A 20,053-nucleotide genomic window follows, 5' to 3' on the forward strand; every position below is an offset into this window, starting at 1 on the left:
AGGGTTCGAATCCCGCCACGGCAGATGGTGGAATTTGAATTCAATAGAAAATATCTGGAATTAAGAATCTACTGATGACCATGAAACGATTGTCGGAAAAACCCATTTGGTTCACCAATGTCCTTTAGGGAAGGAAATCTGCTGTCCTTACCCGGTCTGGCCTACATGTGAGTCCAGAGCCACAGCAATGTGGTTGACTTTCAACTACCCTCCACGGGCAACTAGGGATGGGCAATAAATGCTGGTCCAGCCAGTGATGCCCATGTCCCAGGAATGAATGTTTTAAAAATGCAGTGTGAGCTTCACAAGCGTGTTCTGAAAGGGGGGCTCATGAAATGACGATAATTACGAATGACGTCTGAGGAGTTAGTTCAGATAAGGGAAGATCAAAAAGGGAGAATGTTACATCAGGAGCAATTTCACCCGATGAGTGTTAGCGGTTTTGAGAACAGAGCCTGCCGCTGGAAAGGTTGTGAGAATCACCAGCAAGTTGTGTCCACAGAAAAGCCTCTTTGGAAAATCAGCTTTTCTGCCCGACGTCAGAAGCAACCCTGAAGATATAAGCAGTGAAAATAGAAAATGCTAGATTAACTCAGCAGGTCTGGTCACATCTGCGGAGAGAGAAACATAGTTAATGGTCTAAGTCCGCCCTATTCCTGGGGTGATCCAGCATTTCTGTGCTAATTTCAGATTCCCATCATCCACAGTATTTTGCTCTTACCCAAAGATATAAGTGCCTGGTATGGTAACAATTGCTGGATTTTCCCAAAGTTGTTAAATGCCTAAAGGACTTTTTTTTGGTGGGGGGGGGGGGGGGGGGGGGGGATGTCGGGGGGGAGGTTTTGCTCTGAAGATTGGGAAGCAGGGAGATTTGGAACTCTGAAAATTGAAGGATATTGGATGGGATTTTCTGGCCGTTCTCACCACAATGCCGGAAAATCCAGCCCAAGATCAACGGACCTTTCCATGTTTGTGTCCCGCCTGCTACGATTCCCATGGAGGGCGGGATGGGAAAACTCCACCGATTGTGTATATCTATTAATATAGTTAGGTGTATTTCTAGTAGATAAACAATATTCATCACTAAAGCATCTGGGACATCCTTCTCTGATCTTCACATCTATCCATACAATTTTGATTTGATTTGATTTATTATTGTCACATGTATTAGTATACAGTGAAAAGTATTGTTTCTTGTGCGCTATACAGACAAAGCATACTGTTCATAGAAAAGGAAAGGAGAGAGTGCAGAATGTAGTGTTACAGTCATAGCTAGGGTGTAGAGAAAGATCAACTTAATGCAAGGTAAGTCCATTCAAAAGTCTGACAGCAGCAGGGAAGAAGCTGTTCTTGAGTCGGTTGGTACGTGACCTCAGACCTCTGTATCTTTTTCCCGATGGAAGGAGGTGGAAGAGAGAATGTCCGGGGTGCGTGGAGTCCTTAATTATGCTGGCTGCTTTGCCGAGGCAGTGGGAAGTGTAGACAGAGTCAATGGATGGGACATTATACCAACAGCCTCAGGACATATAAAATTTCAACAGGGCTGGACGGATTGGGTGCAGGATGGAATCCTACAGTGCAGAAGGAGGCCATTTGGCCCATTGAGTCTGCACTGACCACAATCCCACCCTGACCCTATTCCCATAACCCCATGCATTTACCCTGGCTAGTCCCCCTGACACTAAGGGACAATTGAGCATGGCCAATTCACCTAACCCCCACATCCTTGGATGGTGTTTCCTCTGGCTGGAGACGGTCTAGAACCAGGGGTCACAATCTCAGGATACGGGGTCAGCCATTTAGGACTGAGATGAGGAGAAATCTCTTCACTCGGAGGATGGCGAACCTGCGTCATTAACACACATCAGGAAAAGCAGGTGCTGAACACAGGGCCCTGAGAAACTCCATCATAAAGCTCTCTCTTGCCTGAAATGAAGCTGTTCACCAGTACTCTCTGCTTCCTGCCACTCATGCTGTGGATAGCCAATTTCCTGAATAGCCAATTTCCTGAATAGCCAATTTCTTGATAGCCAAGTTCCGCACACATGAGGACGGCCTCAACCGGGATCTTGGGTTCATGTCACACAAGCATATGGCATGCTTGCCTTTATAGGACGAGGCATAGAGTATAAAAGTTGGGGTCTGATGTTGCAGTTGTATAGAACGTTGGTTCGGCCGCATTTGGAATACTGCGTCCAGTTCTGGTCGCCACACCACCAGAAGGACGTGGAGGCTTTGGAGAGAGTACAGAGGAGGTTTACCAGGATGTTGCCTGGTATGGAGGGGATTAGTTATGAGGAGAGATTGGGTAAACTGGGGTTGTTCTCCCTGGAAAGACGGAGGATGAGAGGAGACTTAATAGAGGTGTATAAAATTATGAAAGGCATAGATAGGGTGAACGGTGGGAAGCTTTTCCCCAGGTCGGTTGTGACGTTCACGAGGGGTCATAGGTTCAAGGTGAAGGGGGGGTAGGTTTAACATAGATATCAGAAGGACATATTTTACACAGAGGGTGGTGGGGGCCTGGAATGCGCTGCCAGGCAAGGTGGTGGAGGCGGACACACTGGGAACGTTTAAGACTTATCTAGATAGCCATATGAACGGAGTGGGAATGGAGGGATACAAAAGAATGGTCTAGTTTGGACCAGGGAGCGGCACGGGCTTGGAGGGCCGAAGGGCCTGTTCCTGTGCTGTATTGTTCTTTGTTCTTTGTTCTTATCTGTAACCCCCACAGCTTGACTGGACTTGCAAAGTCTCACTGGCTGTCCTGTCTGGAGACAATACACATCTCTTTAACCTGTGCTTAATGTTCTCTCCACTCACATTGTTTGTACCTTTAAGACTTGAGTATCTGGAAAGACTGCATTCCAATCATTATTCTGTAAATTGAGTTTGTGTCTCTGTGCCCTGTTGGTGAGCATTTCTCCACTCCACCTGACGAAGGAGCAGCGCTCCGAAAGCTAGTGGCATTTGCTACCAAATAAACCTGTTGGACTTTAACCTGGTGTTGTTAAACTTCTTACTGTGTCCTGCCACTCAGCCAACCATATTGTCTCTTTCATTCCATCATCTTCAACCTTGCTGACAAGTGATAGATTTTCAAATTCTTTTCCCAAGTCCATGTACACTGTATTGCCCTCACTGACTCACTAAGTTACCTCATCGGAAAACTCAATGAAGTTGCTTAAACACGATGTCATCCGCAAACCCATGTTGTTTTCGTTAATTAATTCACACTTGTCCAAGTAACTGTTTACTTGGTCCTGGATTATCATCCAAGATGGCGCCGGAGTGAGGTGACTTCTCGCAAGCTGTGCCCAGCGTACCTTCTAATTCTATCTTTTTCTCTCGTGCTATGCTTCTCAAACTTCATTCTAACTCTTTTTAACACTACATTCTGCACTCTCTTGTTTCCTTCTCGATGAACGGTATGAGTGCGCAAGAAACAATACTTTTCACTGTATGTTAATACATGTGACAATAATAAATCAAATCAAATCAAATCATTAAGCTTCCCCAGCATTAAGGTTAGACTGACTGACTTTCAGCTGCTGGGTTTATCCTTAAGCCCTTTCTGGAACAAACGCGTAACCATAGAATCATAGAATATCCACAGTACAGAAGGAGGCCATTTGGCCCATCAAGTCTGCACCAACTCTCCGAAAGAGCATCTTGCCCAATCTCACCCCCGCTGCCCTATCACTGTAACACCACGCATTTGCCATGGCCAATCCATGGTAACATAAGCAATTGTCCAGTCATCTACTCATGCCACCCACACCAGCCCCACATCAAAACAGGATTAGACGATTATGGACAGTGAATCATACATACAATGAATCATAGAATCCCTACAGTGCAGAAGGAGACCATTCGGCCCATCGAGTCTGCACCGACCACAATCCCACCCAGGCCCTATCGCCGTAACCCTATGCATTTACCCTAGCTAGACACTACGGGGCAATTTTAGCATGGCCAATCCACCTAACCCGCACATCTTTGGACTGTGGGAGGAAACCGGAGCACCCGGAGGAAACCCACGCAGACACGGGGAGAATGTGCAAACTCCACACAGGCAGTGACCCAAGCCAGGAATCGAACCCAGGTCCCTGGCGCTGTGAGGCAGCAGTGCTAACCACTGTGCCACCGTGCCTTTGCAAATACCATCCTTACTTCCCTCAGTATCCTTGGATGCATCTCACCCGGTCCTGGTGACTTGTGAACTTTAAGTACAGCCAGCCTTTCTATTATTTTCTCTTTCTCAATGTTTAGCCTATCCGGTATCTGAGCTACCTCCTCTGTCACTAGTGGAAGGCCCATCTTCTTCCTTGGTAAAGACAGAAGCAAAATGTTCATTTAGTATCCCAGCCACGCCCTTTGCTTTCATGTAAAGCCCTTTTTTGTCCCAAATTAACTCCTCCTGTTATCACCCTTTTGCCATTTTATTGATTTGATTTATTTATTTGTCACATGGATTGGGATGCAGTGAAAAGTATTGTTTCTTGCGCACTATACAGACAAAGCATACCGTTCATAGAATACATTGGGAAGAAGGAAACAAGAGAGTGCAGAATGTAGTGTTACAGCCATAGCTAGGGTGTAGAGAAAGATCAACTTAATATCGGGTAGGTCCATTCAAAAGTCTGACAGCAGCAGGGAAGAAGCTGTTCTTGAGTCGGTTGGTACGTGATCTCAGATTTTTGTATCATTTTCCCAATGGAAGAAGGTGGAAGAGAGAATGTCCGGGGTGCGTGGGGCCCTTAATTATGCCGGCTGCTTTGCCGAGGCAGCGGGAAGTGTAGCCGGGGTCAATGGATGGGAAAGTTTTAGATGCCCTTTATGTTCACTGCCAGTCTCCTCTCTCTTTACCTCTCTTTTTTCAACTCCTTTTCCTGCTTCATCCTACTCTCTCTTTTCCCAGGGTAGAAATGTCAATTACTCGGGGGCGTAGGTTTAAGGTAAAAGGGGGAAAGTTTAAAGGAGATGTGAGAGGCTAGTGTTTTACACAGAGGGTGGTGAGTGCCTGGAATGCGCTGCCAGAGGGGGTGGTAGAAGCTGATACAACAGCTACGTTTAAGAGGCATCTTGACAGATACATGAATAGGCAGTGAGTAGAGGGATACGGACCACGTGGAGGCAAAAGGTCTTTAGTTTAGAAAGTCATGTGTCAGCGCAGGCTTGGTGGGCCGAAGGGCCTGTTCCTCTGCTGTACTGTTAGAACATAGAACATAGAACAGTACAGCACAGAACAGGCCCTTCGGCCCACGATGTTGTGCCGAGCTTTGTCTGAAACCCAGATCAAGCTATTTCCTCCCTATCATCCTGGTGTGCTCCATGTGCCTACCCAATAACCGCTTAAATGTTCCTAAAGTGTCTGACTCCACTATCGCTGCAGGCAGTCCATTCCACACCCCAACCACTCTCTGAGTAAAAAACCTACCTTGGACATCCTTCCTATATCTCCCACCATGAACCCTATAGTTATGCCCCCTAGTTACCGCTCCATTCACCCGAGGAAATAGTCTTTGAACGTTCACTCTATCTATCCCCCTCATCATCTTATAAACCTCTATCAAGTCTCCTCTCAACCTCCTCCGCTCCAAAGAGAAAAGCCCAAGTTCCCTCAATCTTTCCTCATAAGACCTACCCTCCAAACCAGGCAGCATCCTGGTAAATCTCCTCTGCACTCTTTCCAGTGTCTCCACATCCTTCTTATAGTGAGGTGACCAGAACTGCACACAATATTCCAAATGTGGTCTCACCAAGGTCCTGTACAGTTGCAGCATAACCCCACGGCTCTTAAACTCAAACCCCCTGTCAATGAACGCCAACACACTATAGGCCTTCTTCACGGCTCTATCCACTTGAGTGGCAAGTGTTCTTTGTTCTTTGTCATCTAGGTAGCTCTGGCTTTGTTTGTCCTGTGTTTGCCCTCCATGGGATCGTTATTCGACTGTACCCAAACCACATCCTCTTTAAAGACAATCCACGGCCCTGTTACAGTTCTTCCTGTCAATCTGGAATTCGAATTTACCCAGAGTAGATCCATTCTCAACCCACTCAACTTCAGCTTCCTCCAGATCTCCCCCTGTTCTTTTTCCGTGGCTAGTCTAAATGTCATGATCACGTTTCTCCAAATATTTCTCTCCTGACACCTGATCCACATCGCCCACCGCATTCCCAGGAATCCTTCCTCATTGGGCAGGAATCAAACTGACCTCTCACAGTCCAAAGATGTGCAGGTTCGGTGGATTGGCCATGATCAGTAAGTGGGGTTATGGTGGTAGGCTGAGGAATGTGGACCCAGGCAGGGCGCTCCTTCGGAGGGTGGGTGCAGACTCGATGGGCCGAATGGCCTCCTTCTGCACTTGCCGGATTTCTATGGATCCAAGTAAGTTCTCTTGAACAGGTTCAAGGAAAGTTTCCCCCTCTGCCTTTTACACGGTGACAATCCCAGACTTGGACTAGCGATGGTCAGCATCTCAAAGCACTGGAGAGATAAGGCCAGGCAAGATCCTTCAAATCCACCAGCAAGAAAGGTGGTTCAACACCGATGTCCTCCCCCCACACCAACCCGCCCAGCATCAAGGGGCTGAAAGACAGCTCCATTGGGTGGGGCATTTGGGTCACATCCATGACACTGAACTCCCAAAGCAACTGCTCCACTCAACTGCAGCAGGCTCTCAGGGGAACAGTGGGAATGCTTTAGGGATGTTCTCAAAACATTCCCAAAGAGGTTAAACATTCCCATCGACTCGTGGGAAAGCCTGGCTTGTGACCGACCCAAATGGAGAAGGTTCATTTAGAATGGCACCAAATATATTGACAGACTTCTTAACGAACGTCCAGGGTGGCACGGTAGCACAGTGGTTAGCACTGCTGCCTCACAGCACCAGGGACCCGGGTTCGATTCCCAGCTTGGGTCACTGTCTGTGTGGAGTTTGCACGTTCTCCCCGTGTCTGCGTGGGTTTCCTCCGGGTGCTCCGGTTTCCTCCCACAGTCTGACAGATGTGCTGGTTAGGTACATTGGCCGTGCTAAATTCTCCCTCAGTGTACCCGAACAGGCGCCAGAGTGCGGCGACTAGTGGATTTTCACAGTCACTTCATTGTAGTGTTAATGTCAACCTTACTTGTGACACTAATAAATAAACGTAAAGAAGTGAAGTTGAGGCTTTGGAGGGAGCGTACAAACCTCCAAATAACCCATTCAGCCAACCCTTAACGCATCGCCCATCTCCCTGTGACAGATTCTATAGATGGCACAGGATAAAAGCAAATTACTGCAGGTGCTGGAATCTGGGACCAAAAGAGAAAGTGCTGGAAAATCTCAGCAGCTTTGACAAAGGGTCGTCTGGACTCAAAACGTCAGCTCTTTTCTCTCCTTCCAGATGCTGCCAGACCTGCTGAGATTTTCCAGCATTTTCTCTTTTGATTGCACAGGTTGGACTTTACCATCCCAGAACCAATCAAGCCGGAGTGGGAGCAAGTCCTCTTCGATCTTCAGGGACTGTCCAGGGAGAGGAGAAGGAGATCCCAGACTGGATTCGGATAGGCTGAGGTGCACAGAGTTCCTGACAGTACCCCAGGCGCAGTCTGACCAGGGTGTTGGAACTCTGCAGTATGAAATCTATCTAATATGATATCACTCATTACCCAAACACATTAAAGCCATTTGATATCCCAATTAGAGTTCCAATCCCCTCTCAAAGAACTTCACTGCTGCTTGCCTTCCACAGAACAGAATGAAACAACCCAGGATATTTTACTCACCAGCCAGTTAGCTGAGGGTTCGGGGACAGACACAGAGCAGTTTGTTTCCCTCAGAGTTCACTCCAATCTTCCGTGAAGCTTATTTCTTAAGCTTTCCTCCCCATGAGTCAGAGTGTTACAGTGTGCAATCCTGTCCCACAGGAATAGCCCCTCTCAGCAACAAGACTATTTTAAACTCTGTGTGTCTCCCCCGTTCCCCTCAGCCGTTCCGAGTCGGTCTCTGTCCTCCCACGCTGCTCTGTAGCTCATTGTTTGAAGGGGCCTGAGTTTGTTCAGCTGTTTTGCCTCCCAAAATATCCCCTGCCATCCAGACTTGACAACACCGATGATAAAGCTGGACTGGTGGGTGGCAGTGAGGGGGCGGTGCCGTCAGGAGGGAGTTGTGTTTGGGGGGGGGGGGGGGGGGGTGGGAGGGCAACTTTCATTGACTGGGCAGCTTAAGTTGGCTGTTGTTAGCGAGTCAGCGTGAGGAGCGTTGGAAGAGGGCCTGAATTGGAAGCCCCTTATCTGTGCCATGGCAGGAATTCAGAATTAGTCATCCTGAGGGCAGGGAGGGAGGTGGGGGAGGAGGGGGGTGGGGGGTATGGGTGGGGGACAAGGTGGTATGTGACTGCATTTAAGTGACATTAAGGATCTGTGCTTTCTCAGCCAAGCAATGGGGGTGGGAGAGGCAGGGAGGGAGGCTGATGGAATTAGAAGGATCCAAACTGCCTTGACATTTGATACATAGCAGCTGAGGGAGATGAGATTGGCTCGAGTGAGAGGCAGGGAACAGAGAGAGTGTGTGAGAGAGAGAGAGAGAGAGAATGCGCGCTCTGGATTTATATAGCACCTTTCACTGTTTCAGCATATCCCAAAGTGCTTTACATCCACTTTTGAAGTGTAGTTTTATTTAATATTTATTCGTGGGACATGGGCGTCACTGGCTAACCAGCATTTATTGCCCATCCCTGGTTGCCAGAGGGCAGTTCAGATTCAACCACATTGGCTGTGGCTCTGGAGTCACAGGTAGGCCAGACCGGGTAAGGACAGCAGATTCCCTTCCCTAAAGGACATAAAGTATAAAGTAAAGTTTATTTATTAGTCACAAGTAAGGCTCACACTGCAATTAAGTTACATGAAAATCCCCTAGTCGCCTCAGTCCAGCGCCTGTTCAGGTACACTGAGGGAGAATTTAGCACGGCCAATGCACCCTAACCAGCACGTCTTCCGGACTGTGGGAGGAAACCCACACAGACACGGGGAGAACGTGCAGACTCCGCACAGACAGTGACCCAAGGCTGGAATCGAACCAGGGTCCCCGGCGCTGTGAGGCAGCAGTGCTATAACCACTGTGGCACTGTGCTGTTCCGGCCTACCTGTTGATCTACACTGTGTCGAGCCTGGTATCTGCTCCCGCTGACTCGCTAACAACAGGCTGTGAGCCACCTATCAGGGAAAGTTCTTGACGATGCCTTCTGGAATATTTCCGTCACTCGTGCAGGGGATGTTAGGCATTCCTTGCGACGCCTCACTGACTGACTGGAGGATAACGGTGAGTTCAATCCTCTCTATATATATATATATAACGACATTTATCACCAAGGTGCTGATCTCTCCCGATGATGTCACTCTTCTGGAAGTATCCGTCGGCTCTGTGTGAAATTGCTCACTTGTTGACAGCTTTGCTGACGCTCCCGCCTAGATATTCGACCGGGCAATGGCCGTTTCCAGTGGGAGCCGCTCTGCATTAGCAATGTACCACATTCTAGCCTGGTTGGAAAGCCTGGCTGCATTGAGAAGGTTCTGGAAAATAACGGAAGGGCATATCTCAGATGTAGTTTGGGGACCTACACGTGCGATTCCGGCCCCTTTGTGAAACAGCCCAGTGTCTATAGGCCGGATCTTATCGTTATCAGAGAGTCGTAGGGTGGGATTTTCCAGCCCACTTGCCCCAAGACTGGAAAATCCTGCCCGAGGTCAATGGATCTTTGCAACAATTCCTGTGGCTTGCGGGACAGGAAAATCCCGCCGATAGAATCATAGAGCGATACAGCACAGAAACAGGCCCTTCAGCCCAAGCGCTCCATCCCAACAATGATGCCCTCCCAGCTAATCCGAATTGCCCGCATTTAGCCTTAAAGTACACACTCTCTGTGGGCAGCGTCAATCCTCACCGCTTTGGGTCAGAAAGTTGTGGGTTCAAACCGCACCCCCTGCAGAAACCTAGGCACAAAGTCCAGGCCTGTTTTCCCTAGTGCAGCACTGAGGGAGTGCCGCACTGTCAGAGGGTCAGTACTGAGGGAGTGCCGCACTGTCAGAGGGTCAGTGCTGAGGGAGAGCCGCACTGTCAGAGGGTCAGTGCTGAGGGAGTGCCGCACTGTCAGAGAGTCAGTACTGAGGGAGTGCTGCACTGTCAGAGAGTCAGTATTGAGGGAGTGCCGCACTGTCAGAGGGTCAGTACTGAGGGAGTGCCGCACCGTCAGAGGGTCAGTACTGAGGGAGTGCCGCACTGTCAGAGGGTCAGTATCAAGGGAGTGCTGCACTGTCAGAGGGTCAGTACTGAGGGAGTGCTGCACTGTCAGAGGGTCTGTACTGAGGGAGTGCCGCACTGTTAGAGGGTCAGTACTGAGGGAGTGCCGCACTGTTAGAGGGTCAGTACTGAGGGAGTGCCACACTGTCAGAGGGTCAGTACTGAGGGAGTGCCGCACTGTCAGAGGGTCAGTACTGAGGGAGTGCCACACTGTCAGAGGGTCAGTACTGAGGGAATGCTGCACTGTCAGAGGGTCAGTACTGAGGGAGTGCCGCACTGTTAGAGGGTCAGTACTGAGGGAATGCTGCACTGTCAGAGGGTCAGTACTGAGGGAGTGCCGCACTGTTAGAGGGTCAGTACTGAGGGAGTGCCACACTGTCAGAGGGTCAGTACTGAGGGAATGCTGCACTGTCAGAGGGTCAGTACTGAGGGAGTGCCACACTGTCAGAGGGTCAGTACTGTGGGAGTGCCGCGCTGTCAGAGGGTCAGTACTGAGGGAGTGCCGCACTGTCAGAGGGTCAGTACTGAGGGAGTGCCGCACTGTCAGAGGGTCAGTACTGAGGGAGTGCCGCACTGTCAGAGGGTCAGTACTGAGGGAGTGCCGCACTGTCAGAGGGTCAGTACTGAGGGAGTGCCGTACTGTCAGAGGGTCAGTACTGAGGGAGTGCCGCACTGTCAGAGGGTCAGTACTGAGGGAGTGCCGCACTGTCAGAGGGTCAGTACTGAGGGAGTGCCGCACTGTCAGAGGGTCAGCACTGAGGGACTGCTGCACTGTCAGAGGGTCAGTACTGAGGGAGTGCCGCACTGTCAGAGGGTCAGTATCAAGGGAGTGCTGCACTGTCAGAGGGTCAGTACCAAGGGAGTGCCACACTGTCAGAGGGCCAGTACTGAGGGAGTCCCGTACTGTCAGAGGGTCAGTACTGAGGGAGTGCTGCACTGTCAGAGGGTCAGTACTGAGGGAGTGCCGCACTGTCAGAGGGTCAGTACTGAGGGAGCGCCGCACTGTCAGAGGGTCAGTACTGAGGGAGTGCCGCACTGTCAGAGGGTCAGTGCTGAGGGAGTGCCGCACTGTCAGAGGGTCAGTACTGAGGGAGTGCTGCACTGTCAGAGGGTCAGTACTGAGGGAGTGCTGCACTGTCAGAGGGTCAGTACTGAGGGAGTGCCGCACTGTCAACCGTGAAGAACCAAGACTCTGTCTGCCCTCCCCAATGGGCATCAAAGATGCCACAATGCTATTTTGAAGGGAAGGAGAGTTCTCCTTTGTGTCCTGGCCAATATTTGTCCTTCAGCCAACCTCTCTCGTGCAAACTCTCCGCCGCATTTCCTACAGCGAATTCATTTCACATCATTGGCTATAACAAGCTTGAGGATTATCCTGAGGATGTGAAAGGCGCTATAGAAATGTAAATGCTGTCTCAGTCCAAAACAAACCCAACTGGCCTTCTCTCCCTCCCCACCCCAGGCTAACAAAAGGGGTGAGGGGGATGGTCAGCAAAAGGCATGAGGTGACCGACAGAGGGAACCTCACCCCTGCCAGAGCGGTGTGGAGGCCCCACCCGGTGAGAGCGGTGTGGAGATGTGTCCCCTGCCAGAGCGGTGTGGAGGTGCTTCCCCTGCCAGAGTGGTGTGAGGCCCTACACTGTGGGGCGGTGTGGAGGTGCTTCCCCTGCCAGAGCGGTGTGAGGCCCTACCCTGCCAGAGCGGTGTGGAGGCCTCACCCGGTGAGAGCAGTGTGGAGATGCGTCCCCTGCCAGAGTGGTGTGGAGGCCCCACCCTGTGAGAGCGGTGTGGAGGTGCTTCCCCTGCCAGAGTGGTGTGGAGATGCGTCCCCTGCCAGAGTGGTGTGAGGCCCTACCCTGTGGGGCGGTGTGGAGGCCCCACCCTGTGAGAGTGGTGTGAGGCCCTACCCTGTGAGAGTGGTGTGGAGGCCCCATCCCGTGAGAGCGGTGTGGAGGCCCCATCCTGTGGGGCGGTGTGGAGGTGCTTCCCCTGCCAGAGCGGTGTGAGGCCCTACCCTGTGGGGCGGTGTGGAGGCCCCACCCTGTGAGAGTGGTGTGGAGGTGCGTCCCAGTCAGTGAGGGGTTGCTTTGACCCTCTCTCTCTCTCTCTCTCTCCCTGAAGTTTTTATTTGAATTCAGTCACTGGGACACGGCAACCTCTTTCCTCTTGGGTCCAAAACAAGAAATTCCACAGATAGGGCTTTGTGTTTCTGAGATGAGATAGCAGAGGACTGGAGCGGAGGGAGTTGCGTCATTGCCCTGACTACAATCGTACAGGATGTACCCAATGTCACTGGACTATCAGGGCTCTGATAGTGAGTGGCCAGTCAGCTCTCTCACACTGAACTGCGGCTCAGCTGAGGAGACAGACAAAGGGCAGCTGGGTCAAGGGGCCGGACACTGACCAATACCCCTCCAGGGTGAATGACAAGAGTCTCCTTCCACATGAATATCTGAGGACGTGTCGATTTGCTGGGGCTGTTGGAATTCTAAAGGCTACAATACAAGGCCATTGTAATCCCTCTCTCTTGTCCAAGTCTGTATCTGTGCTCAGTTGTGTCTCTGTCTCATTCTGTCTGCTCTTTGTGACTGTCCCATTGTCTTTCCAACTCTGAGTCCCCATTGCTATATTCCATCTTTGTTTCTGGGCCCTTGTGCCTGTCTCGCTGGTTCCTTCACTTACTCCCAGTCTTTACCTATCCCTTTCACCCTCAGTGCTCTCTCACGTTCTCGTTCAGTATCACATTTTGCCTCATTCTCGGTCTCTTTTTCTCTGAATCTCAGTGTCAGTACATCTCTGTCTCTATCAGTGTGCCTGCTTCTCTCCCCAGTACTCACCCAGTCTCATTTTCCCTCTCACTGCCTGCTGTTTGCTTTCTCTCTCACTCTGTCTCTCCCTCACTCCCTCTGTCTGTCTCTGTCTGTCTCTCTCGCTGTCTCTCAGACTCTCTCACACTTCTTTTACCACTTTCTCTCTCTATAAATATCTTTCTTTGCCTGTGCTTCGCTCTTTGGATCTTTGTTCTGTCTCATTCTCCCTCTCTCTGTGTTTTTCTCTCTCTCACTCACTCTGTCTCTCTCTTTCCCTGTGTATCTCTCTCTCTGTCTCTCCCACTTCCTGTCTCTCTGTCCCTCTCTGTCTCCCCCGCTTTCTGTCTCTCTCTGTCTCTCTCTGTGTGTCTCTCTTGTTCTATGTTTCTAACTGTCTCACTTTATCTCTCTGCACCCCATTCTCCTCTCTCATCATCTCTCTCATCCTGTGTGGGTGTGTATCTCCTGCCCTCCTGTCCTGATACTCCTCATTCCCTCACATTCTCTCTCTTTCTCTGTCTCTCTCTCCCACTCTCTCGATGTCTGGGCTACTCTTTTCTCAGAGGGTTTCTGTGGTGCCAGTGCCCCGGGTTACGCTAGTCACGGCGCTGCTGGTTTGGATGTTCCTCGTCCCTGCACTGGGAGGTTCCTGCTCGATGCACAGTCTCAGCCAGGATGCAATCATTGCCACGGTGCAGGAGAAGATTCTGCAGAGCCTGGGTCTAACTGAACCCCCGCATAACTGCAACGCAACCAATCAGGAACTGCGCAATCCATTCAAGAGGGGCAGACTGGCGCGACGCATCACCCGGTGGATTGGCCACCAAAAATCCAACAAGGATGATGAGAAATCGGAGATCATTTCGTTCCCGGTGACCAGTAAGCTTCACTCTTCTTTTTGTAAACTTGTTGATTAAAGTTTATTTATTAGTGTCACAAGTAAGGCTTACATTAACACTGCAATGAAGCTACTGTGAAAGTCCCCTAGTCGCCACACTCCGGTGCTTGTTCGGGTACACTGAGGGAGAATTTAGCATGGTCAATGCACCTAGCCAACACGTCTTTTGGACTGTGGGAGGAAACCGGAGCACCCGGAGGAAACCCATGCAGACACGGGGAGAATGTGCAGACTCTAGATTCTAAATGGGAAAATGGAAAAATGTTTAGGAAATCAGAAACACAAAGGAACTTGGGAGCCATTGTTCAAGATTCTCTTAAAGTTAACAAGCAGGTTCAGTCGGCAGTTAGGAAGGCAAATGTAATGTTAGTATTCATGTCGAGAGGGCTAGAATACAAGAGCAGGGATGTACTTCTGAGGCTGTATAAAGCTCTGGTCAGACGCCATTTGGAGTATTGTGAGCAGTTTTAGACCCCATATCTAAGGAAGGATATGCTGGGCCTTGGAAAGGGTCCAGAGAAGGTTCACAAGAATGATCCCTGAAATGAAGAGCTTGTCGTATGAGGAACGGTTGAGGACTCTGGGTCTGTACTTGGAGTTTAGAAGGATGAGGAGGGATCTTATTGAAACTTACAGGATACTGCGAGGCCTAGATAGAGTGGATGTGGAGAGGATGTTTCCACTAGTAGGAAAAACTAGAACCAGAGGGCACAATCTCAGGCTAAAGGGACGATCCTTTAAAACAGAGATGAGGAGGAATTTCTTCAGCCAGAGAGTGGTGAATCTGTGGAACTCTTTGCCGCAGAAGGCTGTGGAGGCCAGGTCATTGAGTGTCTTTAAGACAGAGGTAGATAGATTCTTGATTAATAAGGGGATCAGGGGTTATGGGGAAAAGGCAGGAGAATAGGGATGAGAAAAATATCAGCCATGATTGAATGGCGGAGCAGCTTCGATGGGCCGAGTGGCCTAATTCTGCTCCTATGTCTTATGGACTCCACACAGACATTGACCCAAGCCGGGAAATGAACACAGGCCCCTGGCACTGTGAGGCAGCAGTGCTAACCACTGTGTCACTGTGCCACTGTGCCGTTTTCTATGTAAAAGAAAGAAATACTTGCTTTTAGCACCTTTCACAACCCCAGGTTGATACGAAACACTTCAAAGCCAGTGAAGAACTTTTTAAACTTCACTAACTGTTACATAGAAACATAGAAGATAGGAGCAGAAGGAGGCCATTCGGCCCTTCGAGCCTGCTCCGCCATTCATCACCATCATGGCTGATCATCCAACTCAACAGCCGAATCCTGCTTTCTCCCCATAACCTTCGATCCCATTGATCCTAACCTAGGTCAATCTCTCCTCATACATCAGTCCCGCCATCCCCGGAATCAGCCTGGTAAACCTTTGCTGCGCTCCCTCGAGAGCAAGAACATCCTTCCTCAGAAAAGGAGACCAAAACTGCACACAATACTCCAGGTGTGGCCTCAGCAAGGCCCTGTATAATTGCAACAACACATCCCTGCTCCTGTACTCAAACCCTCTCGCAATGTTGTAACAGCTGCGCACAGCAAGATCCCACACAGGGAGATGTGATAATGACCGATAATGATGATGAAGGCCCCCTCGGGGGAACTCCCCGATTCTTCTTCAAATCAGTTGCCGTGGGATCTCTGACATCCTCCAGTGATGATGTGGAGATGCCGGCGTTGGACTGGGGTGAACACAGTAAGAGTTTTAACAACACCAGGTTAAAGTCCAACAGGTTTATTTGGTAGCAAATACCATTAGCTTTCGGAGCGCTCCTCCTTCGTCAGATGGAGTGGAAATTTCCTGGCTTGGGTCACTGTCTGTGTGGAGTTTGCACATTCTCCCCGTGTCTGTGTGGGTTTCCTGCGGGAGCTCCGGTTTCCTCCCACAGTCCAAACATGTGTGAGATGGAGTCGGACACTTTAGGAACTTTCAAGCGGTTATTGGATAGGCACATGGAGCACACCAGGATGATAGGGAGTGGGATAGCTTGATCTTTGGTTTTGGCCGTGCTAAATTGACCCTTAGGCCACGATTCTCCCACTGTGGCTCGCCACTTTTCTGGTGGGTCCGGCCAGGAGACGCGTGTCCGCGGTCCTGTACCGGGATTTGGGCATGCGCCGGGAATGCAATGTGCATCTCCCAGAGCTGGAAAACAGTCTCCGCTCAGACCACGCTGGAAACCGGCGGGAAGGCAGGTAAGTCATTTCAATCTGTTTTAAATATGCATATTAGGTAATTATCAGGAGCTTTCAGGTCCTGATTGAATCTCCCATCCCCGCCAGGAGTACTTCATTCCGGCGGGGTTTAGAGTAGCTCCCCACATGCGGGGAACTAGCGGAGACCCCTGCCAGGGGGGGCAATCGGGGCCCCCCGGGGGTTGGGCAGCAGGGGGGTGCCCCCCTGGGCATGGGCACTCTGGCAGTGCCAGCCTGTTCCCCCGGCACTGCCCAAGGGGCAAAGTGTCCATGCCTACGGGGCACCTTGGCACTGCCCATTGGACATTGGGCAGTGCCAAAGGGGCGGGGCCTATTGTGGGCAGGGCCTAGGTGCGATTGGTGGTGGGGGGGGCTCCCGCTGCCACTCTGCATTGGGGTCTGTCTGGGCTGGAGGGAGGGCAGTGATTGGTGGGCTGGGGGGTGGGTGGTCTGTCGATGGGTGGAGGGGGGGCCTGCCTCCCGGGGAGTCTGACCCCGGAGGAGTCAGCGGGTTGGTGGTGGAGGGGGAGGTATCTGCCGGGGTGAGGGGAGTGGGGGGATCGCCACTGCTGGGTGCAGGGAGCTGGACATCGGGGTGCTTCAGGCCGGGTGGGGGGTCAGGACTGGCCCGGGAATTGTTATGGGGGCTGCGATCGGACCATGGAGGGAGTTGGAGGGGCAGCACTGCGGGGGTCCCGGGCTGGCCAGCGATTGGGGAGACTGACGGGTCGGGACCACTGCACATGTGCAGTGTTCCAGAACTGTCAAACTCCGGTGCGAATAGGCCCCGGATCCTGGGTTTCTGATTCAATTCCCGACTGGGGCCTCTGCGGTGCACAGAGTGCGGAGATTCAGGCGAGAAGCTGAACTGAAAAAACAGTTGGGATTTAGAACAGTTTTCCCACCAATTCAGCACTTTTGGGAGAATCGTCCCCGAGTATCAAGATTAGCAGGGTAAATACGTGGGGTTATGAGGATAGGGCCTGGGCAGGGTTTGATGTTGGTGCAGGCTCGATGGGCTGAATGGCCTCCTTCTGCACTGTCGAGGTTCTGTGATTGATTCTATGAGATAGCCAATAATGTGAAATGTTGAACTCAAATACAAATGGCACAGCCATGTGATAATCCACATTGGTCATTAACAAAGACAATGTGAATCGTTCTGTTTTCTCTGCAGTTTAAATTTTGTTTGTAACCCTTTCCCCTCCATGTCCCCTCCCCCGCCCCCCCTTCACTCTCCTTTAATTACAGACATCCCGTGTGATTTACAGTATGAAGGATTTGTGGGGAACTTCAGTTACATCTTTCAGCCCTCATTGCATTCCCATCGCTGTCAGGTGACCTCCGCTGAGTTCTGGTTCTATGCTGGAGTCCAGTTGCCCCCCAGCACTGACCCCCCGGCTGAGCTGTACTTCCACACCGAGCCTGGCAGCTTTGCCCGGGCAGCTGAGAGCGTGGCGGTCGAGGGGCTCTGGGCCATCTTCCACATCTCCAAGAACTTCCTCGCGTACGTCTCGCACAAGGTGCTGTTTCTGCAGGTCAAGTGCCCCGGGTGCCGGTGCGAGATGGACCAGGTGAACCTGCCCTTCATCCTGTCCTCCACGAAGACCGCGGGGCGCTCCCGATCCAGGCGTTCCACCGTTCCCTGGTCGCCCGCCTACGTCAGCCTCCTGCAGAGGCCGCCGTCTCCCGAGCTGATCCACGATGATTGCCATCGCTCCGCCGTCAACATCTCCTTCGAGGAGTTGGGATGGAGCAACTGGATTGTCCAGCCCAGCGTCTTCACCTTCTACTACTGCAACGGCACCTGCTCCAACTCCAACCGACTCACCTCCAGCCTTGGCCTCAAGGTCTGCTGTACTTCAGTCCCCGGAACCATGAAGCCCCTGAGAGTGAGGACAACTTCCGACGGTGGCTACACCTTCAAATACGAGACTATCCCCAATATCATCACTGAGGAGTGTGCCTGCATTTAAACCCCGTCCCAGGATAGCTGGGTCACTCAGGAATATCCCAACCCTCCACAAACTGGAGGTTCATCTTGGGTAGAACCCAGGAAAAGAATCCTCGGGGCCATGAATAATAAAACACATTCAATTCTCTCAGCGTGTTTGTTCTTTGTTAATTATAAAGTTGTTGGAGTTCGGGGAAAGGAAAGAATGGTGGAAATACAATTGAGAATCATCCAATCAGCTTTCAAAGAGTCTGCGCCCTTTCCAATTGGAGAAAGCCATGTGATTGGTGACCAATGGGGGTAGAGATTTGAAGGGGGGAAGCAGGCAATTGGAGGGTAGAGGTGACATGATAAAACTCCAGGATTGTGAAAGCCACGGGGACATCAGTACACAGGGGACATAGCAGGAGTAGACCACTCGGCCCATCAAACCTGCTCTGCCATCCAATACCACCATGGCTGACTTTTGGTTTCAGCTCCACTCTACCGACTGCTCCCCATATCCCTTAATTCCCCGAGAGACCAAAAATCTGTCTGTCCCAGCCTTAAATATATTCAACGATGGAGCAACCATAGTGCTCTGGGTTAGAGAATTCCAAAGGTTCATAATTCCATTCAGGTGAAGTTATTCCTCCTCATCTCAGTCCTAAATGATCGGCCCCTTATCCTGAGACTGTGCGCTGGCATTTTAGATTCCCCGAACAGGGGTAACAATCTCTCAGTGTTCACCCTGTCAGGTCCCTTCAGAATCTTGTCGGGTTCAATGAGATTGCCTCTCATTCCTCTAAACTCCAGAGAATATCGACCTCGCGTCATAGGACAACCCTCTTGTGCCAGGGACCAATCCAGTGAACCTTTGCTGGACTACCTCCAGTGTCACTATATCCTTCTTTAAACATGGAGGCCAAAACAAAGAAACAAAGAAGAACAAAGAACAATACAGCACAGGAACAGGCCCTTCGGCCCTCCAAGCCCGCGCCGCTCCCTGGTCCAAACTAGACCATTCTTTTGTATCCCTCCATTCCCACTCTGTTCATGTGGCTATCGAGATAAGTCTTAAACGTTCCCAGTGTGTCCGCCTCCACCACCTTGCCCGGCAGCGCATTCCAGGCCCCCACCACCCTCTGTGTAAAATACGTCCTTCTGATATCCGTGTTAAACCTCCCCCCCCTCACCTTGAACCTATGACCCCTCGTGAACGTCACCACCGACCTGGGAAAAAGCTTCCCAGGTCGGAAAACTGCACGCAATATTCCAGATGTGGTCTCACCAAAACCCTGCACAGCTATAACAAACTTCTTTACTCTTATACTGCAATCCTCTTGCAGTAATGGTCAACATTGCCCTCCTAATTGCTTGCTGTACCTGCACGCTAACTTTCTGTATCCTTCTACAAACAAACCCACTTTCTTTGAAAATCAATACTTTGCCTTTTGGAAATCCAGGTATACCACATCTACTGGTTCCCCTTTATCTATCCTACCAGTTACATCCTTAAAAAACACTAATGAATTTGTGAAACATGACTTTCCTTCATTAATACCACTCTGGCTTGTTCTAATCATATACTGTTCTCAGTGCATCATTAAGACTCCCTTAATAATAGATTCAAGCATTTACACAACAACTGATGTCAGGCTAACTGGCCGGTAATTCATCGCTTTTGTTCCTTCTTTATTAAAAAGTGGTGTCTCATTTGCAAACTTACAAGTTAATAGGATCAGTACCAAATCGAAGTAACTTTAGAAAATCATGATGAGCACATGTGTCAGCATTTACAGGGCATATCTTAGTTTCCAATCGTTACTTTTAAGAACATAAGAACTAGGAGCAGGAGTAGGCCATCTGGCCCCTCGAGCCTGCTCCGCCATTCAATAAGATCA

At 50.5% G+C, this 20,053-nt stretch overlaps 2 protein-coding genes across 4 annotated transcripts in view; one reads left to right on the top strand and one right to left on the bottom strand.

Annotated features, from left to right (window-relative positions):
* Positions 1-8,110, bottom strand: part of LOC144503465 (obscurin-like protein 1) — a 100,733-nt gene extending 92,623 nt beyond the window's left edge. For 2 of the 3 annotated variants that reach the window (XM_078227796.1, XM_078227795.1), the window contains exon 1: positions 7,772-8,110. The gene's annotated coding sequence lies outside the window, so the exon portion shown is untranslated. The remainder of the gene's footprint in view (positions 1-7,771) is intronic. The other variant, XM_078227797.1, reaches the window with a different exon arrangement.
* Positions 8,111-8,122: 12 nt separating this feature from the next.
* On the top strand, positions 8,123-18,319 carry inha (inhibin subunit alpha). Its single transcript, XM_078227816.1, has 3 exons — positions 8,123-9,305; positions 13,657-13,972; positions 17,468-18,319. Exons 1-3 carry the CDS (start codon positions 9,222-9,224, stop codon positions 18,190-18,192), a joined length of 1,125 nt encoding a protein of 374 aa, XP_078083942.1. The 5' UTR covers positions 8,123-9,221; the 3' UTR covers positions 18,193-18,319.
* The last annotated feature ends 1,734 nt before the right edge of the window (positions 18,320-20,053 follow it).

The sequence above is a fragment of the Mustelus asterias genome, chromosome 14 (genome assembly GCF_964213995.1).
Source record: "Mustelus asterias chromosome 14, sMusAst1.hap1.1, whole genome shotgun sequence".
Classification (NCBI taxonomy): domain Eukaryota; kingdom Metazoa; phylum Chordata; class Chondrichthyes; order Carcharhiniformes; family Triakidae; genus Mustelus; species Mustelus asterias.

Coding starts and splice junctions, on each gene's coding strand:
- inha (XM_078227816.1), top strand. CDS start 9,222: ATGCCTTCTGGAATATTTCCGTCACTCGTGCAGGGGATGTTAGGCATT. Junction 9,306..13,656: donor TGACTGACTGGAGGATAACG/GTGAGTTCAATC, acceptor CTCTTTTCTCAG/AGGGTTTCTGTGGTGCCAGT. Junction 13,973..17,467: donor CATTTCGTTCCCGGTGACCA/GTAAGCTTCACT, acceptor CTTTAATTACAG/ACATCCCGTGTGATTTACAG.